Raw genomic sequence first — 12,800 nt, forward strand, 5'->3', positions numbered from 1 at the left:
ACAGCCCCCCATGAACCCTTGACCTTGCCGTTGGTGGGGAGGCTTGTGTGCCTCAGCGATACAGATAGCTGTACTGCTGGTGCAACTACAACAGAGGGGTATATGTTGAGAGACCAGCCAAACGTGTGGTTCTTGAAGAGGGGCAGCAGCCTTTTCAGTAGTTGCAGGGCCAACAGTATGGATGATTGACTGATCTGGCCTTGTAACATTAACCAAAACGGCCTTGCTGTGCTGGTACTGTGAATAGCTGAAAGCAAGGGGAAACTACAGCCATAATTTTTCCCAAGGGCATGCAGCTTCATTGTACGGTTAAATGATGATGGCATCCTCTTGGGTAAAATATTCCGGAGGTAAAATAGTCCCTCATTCAGATCTCCGGATGGGGACTACTCAGGAGGACGCAGTCACCAGGAGAAAGAAAACTGACATTCTATGGATCAGAGCATGGAATGTCAGATTTCTTAATCTAGTAGGTAGGTTAAAAAAATTAAAAATGGAAATGGATAGGTAAAAGTTAGATATAGTGGGAATTAGTGAAGTTTGGTGACAGGAGGAACAAGACTAATGGTCAGGTCAATACAGGGTTATAAATACAAAATCAAATAGGGATAATGCAGGAGTAGGTTTAGTAACGAATAAAAAAATAGGAGCACAGGTAAGCTACTACGAACAGCATAGTGAACGCATTATTGTAGCCAAGACAGACACGAAGCCCACACCTACCACAGTGGCACAAGTTTATATGCCAACTAGCTCCGCAGATGATGAAGATATTGAAGAAATGTGTGATGCGATAAAAGAAATTATTCACATAGTGAAGGGAGACGAAAGTTTAATAGTCGTGGGGAACTAGAATTCGATAGTAGGGAAAGGAAGACAAGGAAAAGTAGTAGGTGACAATGGAATGAAAGAGGAAGCCACATGGTAGAATTTTGAACAGCGCATACTAAATCATAGCTTGGTTTAAGAACCATGACAGAAGGTTGTATACATGGAAGAGGCCTGGAGACACTGGAAGAGTTCAGAGAGATTATATAGTGGTTAGACCGAGATTTAAGAACCAGATTGTAAGACATATCCAGTGGCAGATGTGGACTATGAAATGTAGATTAAAACTGAAGAAAGTGCAAAAAGGTGGCATTTTAAGGAGGTTGGATATGGATAAACTGAGAGAACCACAGGTTCTAGAGAGTTTCAGAGAGAGCATTAGGGAATGATTGACAAGAATAGAGGAAAGAAATGCCATAGGAGGGGAATGAGTACCTTTGAGAGACGAAATAGTGAAGGCAGTAGAGGATGAAGTAGGTAAAAAGACGAGGGCTAGTAGAAATCCTTGGGTAACAGAAGAGACTGAATTTAATTGAAAGGAGAAAATATGAAAATGCAGTGAATGAAGCAGGAGCAAAGGAATACAAACGTCTCAAAAATGAGATCGACAGGAAATGCAAAATGACTAAGCAGGGATGGCTAGAGGACAAATGTAAGGATGTAGAAGCATACAGCATTAGGGGTAAGATAGTTACTGCCTACAGGAAAATTAAAGAGACCTTTGGAGAAAAGAGAACTACCTATATGAATATCAAGAGCTCATGTGAAAAACCGTTTCCAAGCAAAGAAGGGAAAGCGGAAAGGTGGAAGGAGTATATAGAGGGTCTGTACAAGAGTGATGTACTTGAGGGTAATATTATGGAAATGGAAGAGGACATAGATTAAGATGAAATGGGAGATACGATACTGCATGAAGAATTTGACAGTGCACTGAAAGATCTAAGTCAAAACAAGGCTACGGGCATAGACAACATTCCATTAGAACTGCTGATAGCCTCGGGAGAGCCACCCATGGCAAAACTCTTCCATCTGGTGAACAAGATGTATGAGACAAGCGAAATACGCTCAGACTTCAAGAAGAAATAATAATTCCAATCCCAAAGAAAGCAGGTGTTGATAGGTGTGAAAATTACTGAACTATCAGTTTAATAAGTCACGGATGCAAAATACTGACACGAATTCTGTACAGACGTATGGAAAAACTGGTAGAAGCTGACCTTGGGGAAGATCAGTTTGGATTCCGTCGAAATGTTGGAACACGTGAGGCAATACTGACCCTACGACTTATGTTAGAAGGTTGATTAAGGAAAGGCAAACCAACTTTTCTAGCATCTGTAGACTTAGGGAAAGCTTTTGACAATGTTGACTGGAATACTCTCTTTCAAATCCTGAAGGTGGCAGGGGTAAAATACAGGGAGCGAAAGGCTATTTACAATTTGTACAGAAACCAGATGGCAGTTATAAGAGTCGAGGGCCATGAATGGGAAGCTGTGGTTGGGAAGGACGTGAGACAGGGTTGTAGCCTATCCCTCATGTTATTCAATCTGTATAATGAGCAAGCAGTGAAGGAAACAAAAGAAAAATTCAGAGTAGGAATTAAAATCCATGGAGAAGAAATAAACACTTTGAGGTTTGCGGATGACATTGTAATTCTGTCAGAGACAGCAAAGGACCTGGAAGAGCAGTTGAACAGAATGGACAGTGTCTTGAAAGGAGGCTATAAGGTGAACATCAACAAAAGCAAAAGGAGGATAATGGAATGTAGTTGCATTAAATTGGGTGATGCTGAGGGAATTAGATTAGGAAATGAAACACTTAAAGTAGTAAATAAGTTTTGCTATTTGGAGAGCAAAATAACTGATGATGGTCGACGTAGAGAGGATATAAAATGTAGACTGAGAATGGCAAGGAAAGCATTTCTGAAGAAGAGAGATTTGTTAACATTGAGTATAGATTTAAGTGTCAAGAAGTCGTTTCTGAAAGTATATGTATGGTGTGTAGCCATGTATGGAAGTGAAACATAGATGATAAATAGTTGAGACAATAAGAGAATAGAATCTTTCGAAATGTGGTGCTACAGAAGAATCTGAAGATTAAATGGGTAGATTATGTAACTAATGATGAGGTACTGAATAGAATTGGGGAGAAGAGGAATTTGTGGCACAACTTGACTGGAAGAAGGGATCGGTTGGTAGGACACATTCTGAGGCATCAAGGGATCACCAGTTTAGTGTTGAAGGGAAGCTTGGAGGGTAAAAATCGTGGAGGGAGACCAAGGGATGAATACACTAAGCAGATTCAGACGGATGTAGGTTGCAGTAGTTACTCATAGATGAAGAACCTTGCAAAGGATAGAGTAGCATGTAGAGTTGCATCAAACCAGTCTCTGGACTGAAGACGACAACAACAACAACAACTTACAGAATAATTTTGTTGAGAACTCATCACTTAGAAAGGAAATATCGATTGCACAAAAACAAGGAGTAAGAATAATATGTGTTATTCACCTGCAATCATCATGTAGGTACCTCATCAAGGAGTTAAGTGTTTTAACTACACCATCACAACGAACACATTCACTAATGGAATTTATCAAAAATAATCCATCACAGTTTGAGAAGAATGGTGATGTCCACACCTGCAATACCTGATGAAAAAATTACCTCTATTACCTGTTATTAAAGCTGTCAGTGGCAAAGAAAGGAGTTCAGTATGCAGCAACAAAATTATAGATAATTTTTCCCAGTAACATGAAAGTCTGACACGTAGCAAAGCAAGTTTTATATTCAACCTGAATTCATTTCTTGTGGACAGCTCTTACTATTTCATGGACAAATTTCTCTTTAAAAACTGGTAACCTGCAAAAGAAAAAAAAAACTAGTTTGTAAGTGTAGTTGTGTTAGTAGGATTAAAAAATAACTTGTTCATTTATGTTAACACCAAACATTTATACATATGCTGCAAACTGACTCGTTCCACATCATTTTAATTAAAGAACTGTTCAAAAGGTCTGTGGAACATGTAATTAACTGACTAACTGACTAACTTGTCGAACATGATCATTGGAGTGGTCCTGGTATTATGGTGTTGTGAGGCAAACTGTTATGTAACTGCATCGAACTCCGCAGGTGGAGGCGGCCTTGGAATGAGAGGATATCTGACAAATGGACTGGCCCATCTGTTCTTCTGAATCGCATGCCATTGAACACGTGCGGCAGGATGTGTTGGGGAGATGTACTGCAGCATGTCCGCATGCACCAATGACAATCCAGCAGTTGTCAGTCATGCTGGTGTAGGAATGGATTGCCCTAACACAAGAACTCTGTGCCAACCTTGTGATCAGTGACCATCATGGGAGCATGCTGCAGAGCACACACTGGTGTCCACGATAATCTCACACACTATTAAGAGTCTTGGCTTGCCGTTTGTAATGTTCAAGAGACCATCGTAAATATCACAGACTTCAGTGTAATTATTGTCTTTTAATAAAAGTGTCATTTCTGTTTGCCTCATTGCACATTTCCTTCAGTTACATTCTGTAATATAGTGTAGCAAGTCTTTCTTCGTTTGGTGCAAGTTTCATCGAGCTGTGTTACTTGGCAGTGACACATCATGCGAAAGTTACATTCAGTCTTAAGTCTTGCACACCGGTGTACCATCTTGACATTTTTGTTGACTACAGTGCTGATGGAGTATTTCGTTAATTAGTTACCATCTGCCATTTGTCTATACTTGTGTTTTCTGGCTGTACCAATTTTTATGTGTGTATATTATAATGCTGAGTGTTACTGTTGTAGGGCATAAATTTCAGCTTCATTTGTGTGGCTGCCCTGCATATGTGAAAATGCTAGACATTGGTTTCACAAAAGGTTATTTAACTTTTTATTAATACTCATTTCATAGGCATACTAGTTATGCAGCCATCTTGTGCTGTAAACCTCATTGTCATCCTACATGTCACTGTGAAAGGCAGGCTACACATTTTTGCCCAAATATCCCAACCCATCCTATGCTAACCTTCCTATCCTCATTAGTTAATCACATTCTCTCTGAACTCTGTTTCAGCACACATTATATACTTGTAACACACCACTGTTGTGAATTAGATAGACCATTAAGTCCAACTCAACAAAGTACCACACACACGGTATATGCAGCCAGCAAAGTCATGTAGACATAAGCTGAGTTTATGATAGTATCCGAACAAGAGCTCACAGATGTTAGTATCACCAGCGAAATGAAAACATAGTCAAAAGCTATTGTTTATTTTGAGTGTTAGATCCTTTTTTGTCAGTTCCTTTCTTTTAATACTACTTGGTCAGAAGGATTGGAAATAAATGATAAATTTCTTCTATATCTTATGTTATGTTTCAGGCAGTGTATCTTCAGAGGGTGTTGCTAGTTCTCCGGATGCTACCAGCTCGAAACTAAGTCATCAAGACTTGCAAGGCTATGCTACTTTACGCTCACTGAATCGGTATCGTCTTCCATTTTATCCTGACTCTACAACTCTTGCGGCGGAGGAGTTGCTTTATTTTGAAGAATTTAAAGGCAATACATCACTGTCGCTAGCTCTTCGAATGAGAAGTTCAAGCAATCAGTTTTCGCAACAATCGTAAGTAACCTATTGATGTATGTTTCTTTTTTATTGTACATTAATTTGCTCATATGGTATATTTGTTCGTATGACCACATTGAATTACACAGTCAGTCCCAGTGTGTCACACAGATTTTCTTCATATAGTAGCCTTTCAAAATTTGAAGTGCATACATTAAATATTCACATACCATTATGCTGAAACGTGTAACTTTGGTACTGTCCAAAATTATTGAAATTGTAGTTATTTTTATTGTAGTACTTAGTACTTTACAACTAATTACTTATTAGTACAAACACTTTATATGAATTAAGTCCTTCAGAAGAGACTACATGGAAAGTATAAAGTAGAACAGAAATAAATATACCATTACTTTACTGAATATACCATTACTTAACTGCACAGTGTCAGCTGATATAAAAGCAAATAATAATTCTTGTATTGTTGTTAAACTCCACAGAAGTTTGTAACAGAAAATGTGGCTGCATCTAACGTTGTGCTATAATAAAACTTCTTGGCACAACAAAAATTGTGTGTCAGATCAGAATTAAACCCAGACTGGGTAACAATATATTTTGATCCACAGTAAGCAATAAAATCATTCTACTAGTCATGTCTCTTGAATGTAGATGGAGATGGGTAGCCATTCACGGTAATGAAGGGTTTCTATAGAATTTTCATGTCACTTAAATCATCTGCTTAATATATCTAGTATGCTTCAGTGTAAATGAAGTTGTAAAGTAGATGATGATCAATTTATTCTTATCATTCTGTTCCAACTCAGCCAGTATGTAGACTGTTAGTGAGCACTCAGTTGATACATTATTAAACTATATCATTTAATTTTCTCCATCAGTGGTTTTGAAACCAATAACAACTACATCTATGTTGAAGCTTATCAGAGAACCATCCACTGAAAATAAAAATTACATTTATTTTCCACTTAAGACAACATATTTGTGTGCTACTGGCTGCAGGCTTTACAGTTTTCACTTGTTGAGGATCATAACACTTTAATATTTTTCTGCCTCTTATGTGCACCCAACAGCCAAACATCTGGGACACTGTAGACAAAACAGCAGAAAAATTGGGCCATTTTGCAATAACAGTGAAAAAATTAGACTAGTGTGTGACATCAGATAGAGGGAGTAGATCATTTATTAAGGAAATGTGAGATATCTGACGTTTATTCTGTATTCACCTATGCCTTGTGTGCTAAGGATGGCTTACTTTATGACACAGATTATGGACCTGACTGAATGTTTGAATCACAGTGATAATACCTGGATACTGACAAATATGAGTAACAGAGGCTGTAAAACTTTCAAGAATTAATTTGTAGGGGTTCACTATCTACCATTCAGGCTTAATTAAGGATGAAAACTAATTTTAACAAAATTTTTTTCCCCCCTAAGCTCGCTTATCTTCATTGTTCACAACTTGAAATAATAACTTTGCATGTTTTGGATTGAAGATTAAAGCCACAAAATTACCTTCCACTAGCCTACCATGTAATGTGTTCAAGAAGACAAATGTTACATCAGTTTCTTGTAGCATAAAGATTAGAAAAGTGGAATGGTAATCTGAAGGTACAGAGTTCACAATTACATGTTTCCGTTTTCTTTACCGTTTGTACAAATTCACTAGAAAGAATAAGACAGCCATATTTTGGACAATGTTTGCTCAAATTATGAAATTAAGTGTGAGGGTAACAGTGCAGCATATATTGCTGCATATCTACTTCACTGTAATTGAAATATTTTTCTTCAAGCAGCTAAAGTCACGAAAGATACAGTGTCTCACATAAGAGAAACTATCCAATCACAAAAGCATATTATATTTTTGAGAGTTATTCTGAAAAGATACAGTTTAACATGAAATCATTATGGTACCAGTTCAGTGTAAGAAGTGTAACAAATTTGTACAGGTACGTGTAAGTGTTTATAAGAAGTGATTGCATTTTCCCTATAAATTAACAGCAGAATACTTCAACCAAGAGTGTAAGGGTAATTAGTGCTAGTGTGCCCACAAACAGCCATTAAAGCTCTCATGAATGGGCTATATTATCAAATTAGTAACCCAGTTTTACTGAATCACATACTTGTCAGAAAATATTAACTGTTATACACAAAATCTAATATGGACTTCTAGAAATAAATCATACCCACAATTCAAAGCCTTACAAAGGAGTCTGACTCAAACATAGGCATCTCAGGTAATGAGATAGGTGCTATTAATGGGTTTTTAGTTTGGTATAGTTTATTAAATATGAACCAAACGTTGTAGTTAAAGGATGAAAACAGTAGAAATTGTGATTCGCTGTGTCGCCCTGTCACTGACCTACTTAGGCAAAATGTTGTAACTCGATGCACTAGTGTATACCTAGAAATATTGTCCATCACATGTGTGTAACTATTATTTCACTTTCCATCCCTGTGACCAAAATGCTTTTGTAGGATCCAGTGCAATGTGTGCTGTGAAAGGTGGTACTACAAACCCGTCTAAGGCAAAAAAAAAATTCAGTTTCTTCATGCACTTTATAATGTTATTCAGATTTTTGTTATAGATGGTTTATGTCTTCTACACAAATTCTAGGGCATAGTATATTGTGTGGATGCGTGGACAGTCAATGAACACACCACTGGATGTTTTGCTCATGTCCGCAGTTAAACTCAAACCGTTTACTTCCAGTTAACTGTAATATGCTTATGGTGCTGATTGTGTATGGGTGATTGTAACTGAGGTGTTGTCAAAGTGGTTTATTACTTATGTTAGACATGGCATAGTGATCTGATGCCGAGTTATTTATCATGTCAAGTTGATGATATCAATCACATGGCCTGTCCTCCGCAGTGAGCCTAGCTACAGCTGTACAGGATTCAGCAAACACCTGCAGTGTGCGTATAAAGTGACTCGCTATCAACACTCATCACATATTTGGCACATTTATAAGTTTTTAGCATCCTGCATATACACAACAGTGATTAAACTTCAGTGTTACTAAACTCGAGTTCTGGATCCAATAAATGAATGATATTCAGGAGCAACCAACAACTGCCTGACATACGTGACATATACATTGAGCTGACAAAAGTCATGGGATAGTGATACACACATGTTCAGATGACTGTAGTATTGTGTTCACAAGTTATAAAAGTGTAGTGCATTGGCAGAGCTGTCATTTGTACTCAGGTGATTCATGTGAAAAGGTTTCTGACATGATTATGGCTGCACAGCGGGAATTAACAGACTTCGAACATGGAATGGTAGATGGAGTTACATGCATAGGACATTCCGTTTCAAAAATCGTCTGGGAATTCAATATTCTGTGACCGACAGTGTCAAGAGAGTGCCGAGAATACTACAATTCAGGCATTGCCTCTCACTCCAGACAATACAGCGGCTGGCGGGCTTCACTTAATGACCAAGAGCAGTGACGTTTGCAGAGAGTTGCTAGCAGACAAGCAACAGTGCGTGAAATAAATGCAGAAATCAGTGTGGGACATACGATGAATGTATCCATTGGGACAGAGCAGCGAAATTTGGCGTTAATGGGCTATGCCAGCAGACGACCGACACGAGTGCTTCTGCTAACAGCACGACATCACCTGCAGAGCCTCTCATGGGTTTGTGACCATATTAGGTGGACAGATGACTGGAAAGCCACAGTCTGGTAGATGAATCCCTATTTAAGTCGGTAAGAGCTGATTGTAGGGTTCAAGTGTGATATAGATCCCATGAACCCATGGACCCAGTTGTCAACAAGGCACTGTGTAACCTCGTTGTGGCTCCATAATGGTGTGGGCTCTGTTTACATGGACTGGCCTGGTCCTCCTGAATGTTCAGCTACTTGGGAGATCATTTGCAGCCAATCGTCGAAGTCATATTCCTAAACGATGGGATTTTTATGGATGGCAATGACCCATTGGTCACCCAGATTTCCCGACATAAATACCATCGATCATTTATGGGACGTAATCAAGAAGTCAGTTCATGCACAAAATCCTGCACCAGCAACACTTTCGCAATTATGGACAACTATAGAGCAGCATGGCTCAGTATTTCCGCAGGGAAAATCCAACGACTTGAGCCCATGTCACGTTGAGTTGGTGCTCTACTTTGTGCAAAACAAGGTCCGAACGATACTAGGAGGTATCCCATGACCTTTGCCACCTCAGTGTATGTCTGCAGCAGATATTTCCATTATGCATGATTTTTGTTTCCTTTTGTTTGAGAATTAGAATTAGACATTGGACACATATGTGTTACAATGGTTCAACAATTAGGCCAAACAGCCATTCTCTGTGTTTCATTGTCATTATTATTACTCACTGAGTACACATAGGGCAACACTAACACAGTCCAAAAATAACATTGCCTTGGACCAAGTTTAACTGGTTCTCTATCTTACAGCCTTGTTTCCATCTGCAGCAGGAGATCAGCCAAACAGACTTTTTCCCTTTATTTAAGTATGTAGAAGGTGACTATAATTAAAGTTAAACTTTCAGACTGCCAATAGACTATTATTGGAGAAGGGGGAAAACATGTGGCAGAAGAAAAATAAATAGTTACCAAATGTAGCAATAGATTTAATTTAATAGTGGTTGACTGCAAATGACAAATGAATCCTACAACAATGCCTAAGATGTGAGTTTGATATTAAACAACTTGTACTGCTCAGTGTGCAAAGGTGTACAGGTGTGATACTTTTAGTTACGTAAGCCCATCCACCACCCAAAGTCATATCACATCAGATGGGAAAAATTGGTTTTTAATTGTTCTGAGGCCAAAAGCCTCATAAAAGGTGTCACTCACATTGATTTTTAATTGCCCTGAGGCCAAAAACTGCATAAAAAGCATCAATCACATTGGTTTTTAATTGTCCTGAGGCCAAAAACTGCTTAAAAAGCACCAATCAGAATCAAATCGAATTATTAATTTCCGTGTGACTGGTGCAAAATATGTTCAATATGCTGTCCACTATTTTCTGCAACAAGTTGAAACTGAGAAACAGCATGTTCCACAACTGACCGAAGTGTTTCCAGGGTCATGTTCAGAGTATGTTGCACAATGTGTGCCTTCAATGCAGCTAAGTTTGCAATTGGAACACTGAACACATCATCTTTCAGATAGCCCCACAGCCAGAAGTCACACAGATTAAGATCAGGTAATCGGGACGGCCGGGCTGTAGGGAAATGGCAGCTGATAATCCTAGCATTTCTGAAATGGCGCTTCAGCAGCTGCTTAACTAGATTTGCAGTGTGCGGAGGTGCACCATCTTGCATAAAAATGATCCCATTCACACATGAATATTGTTGGAGAGTTGGAATGACATGATTGTGCAAAAGACACTCATAGTGCTTACCAGTGACGGTACAGGTAACAGGACTGGAAGCACCTGTCTCTTCGAAAAAATATGGCCCTATGATAAATGATGCCGTAAACCTGCACCACACAGTGACCTTTTCAGGATGAAGTGGTACTGGCTGATTTGTGTGTGGATTTTCCATTGCCCATATTGGACAAGTCTGCATATTGACATATCCTGTCACATGGAAGTGGGCTTCATCTGCCCACAAAATCTTCCATGACCAGTCATTGTCCACTACCATGCGAGCAAGAAATTCTAAAGCAAAGGTCTCTCTTGCTGGCAGGTCAACAGAAAGCAACTCATGCACATGGGTAATTTGGATGGGTAGCAAATAAGAAAGTTTCGTAGGATTATACGCACTGTGCTCTGTGTACTACACGTTTGTACACCACCACTCCTCTCCTTCTCCATTCCTGTGGCCACTGCTTCCACTGACATAGAATCAATTCGTTTCATTTTCTTCAGACCCATGGCAGTCATCGGACCAGCATCTTTTTCAAACACTTCAGTGTCTGGAACTTCGGCGGAGCGACAGGTGCACAGTCATCATTCTTGTAACACAGCTTTACAGGCAGAGCGCAATTCTGCATTGAGATAATCATGGCGAAAGTCGCAGACAGGAAAGGAGCAAAAGCCTTGTACCCGGCGTATTTATGCCAACTTCAATGGGTCATGTGCATGACAGGTGTTTTCATTTACGTATTCTGAGACACAGCTCCATCTATTGATCAATTTTCATGCTCTCTCTCTCTCTCTCTCTCTCTCTCTCTCTCTCTCTCTCTCTCTCTTTTTTTCTTTTTTTTTCTTTTCTTTCCTCCCCCCCCCCCCCATACGTTTTCCCCTTTCTTCGATAATATTCCGTTGCAATTTGGCGTCATTCTGACCAGTGGTGTTATTTCTACAGCATTTTGAAAGTTTAACTTTAATTATGATCCCTCTGTACATTTTAAAGAATCTGGCCCCAGACACATGCATGCTATAGATGCAAGAACTTTACGGCACATATATTTTGTTTGAATTCAAGAAAGTTTCCTGAGAAGTGGTTCAGAAATGTTTATTCAGGGAAAAACATAGACAAACACATATGCAAGATGAAACTGTCCATCTTGCAGGTAGGATTCAAATCCATGACCTCTGAAAATGGGTCTTAGTGTCTTGTGGCCCATTCCGCCCTTACAAGCTGGAGTCACATAGGCTCACTGGCAGAATTATAGCTGCAATAATTTTTGAATAGCTCTTTATTTAGAGTGTCACCACTGCAGCCTGTTTCAACAGAAGTAGGGTTATTTCTTCCTCAGGTATCAGGATAAGAACAAGAAGCAGAAATCACATTGTGGGAAGTCAGTTGCAATAGCTCACTGGGTGCTTCAGTTTGAGACAGAATCGTCGCTCTGATTGAAGGCATTAGGGTGGTTTCCCCCCCCCCCCCCCCCCCCCCCCCCCCCCATTAGAGAGGCAGACAGGAGGCATGGCATGCCACGTCACCTACTACAAAAAGAGATGTAGGAATCATGTTGAATGACGCACTATCAGAGTTCCTGTCTCAGGCGGGAAGAGAACAACGCACCAGGAGTACACAGAGCTTGTGAGTAAGACAGTTTCCCTCCCTAAAAGCGAAGCCGTTTTGATGAGACCAACTTCCTCAGTACCAGTGACACACTTCACTGAGGGCTGAGGAAAGCTTTACTGCAGGCACAAAGATTTGCTGTGAAACAGGAACTCGTTGAGGAAAATGTTTTATACTGGCCAGCAGTTGCGTAGCTCCATCTAAATGCGGCATGTGAAAACATAATTATAATTTTCACTGATGGGAAGGTGTTTTCCACAAGCAACAATAGTCCAGGAATGGTTTACAGACTGCGAAGGATCATGAAGAATACACAGTGACAGTGAGAAGTGGTCAGCTATCGATTTCCTCCTAGTATTGGATTTCTGCGAGGGGAGCACATGGCTTTCTTTTAAATCACCTTCGTTCTGAAAACATCCTTGTCTGGTCCTTTTTC

At 39.5% G+C, this 12,800-nt stretch overlaps 1 protein-coding gene across 1 annotated transcript in view; it reads left to right on the top strand.

Moving 5' to 3' along the window:
• LOC126183257 (rapamycin-insensitive companion of mTOR) overlaps positions 1-12,800 on the top strand; it is a 253,190-nt gene that overhangs the window by 198,965 nt on the left and 41,425 nt on the right. The window contains exon 22 of the mRNA XM_049925073.1: positions 5,203-5,443. Within this exon, the coding sequence (XP_049781030.1) occupies positions 5,203-5,443 (241 nt within the window). The remainder of the gene's footprint in view (positions 1-5,202; positions 5,444-12,800) is intronic.

Source organism: Schistocerca cancellata, chromosome 4, assembly GCF_023864275.1.
Source record: "Schistocerca cancellata isolate TAMUIC-IGC-003103 chromosome 4, iqSchCanc2.1, whole genome shotgun sequence".
NCBI classification, from domain to species: Eukaryota; Metazoa; Arthropoda; class Insecta; order Orthoptera; family Acrididae; genus Schistocerca; species Schistocerca cancellata.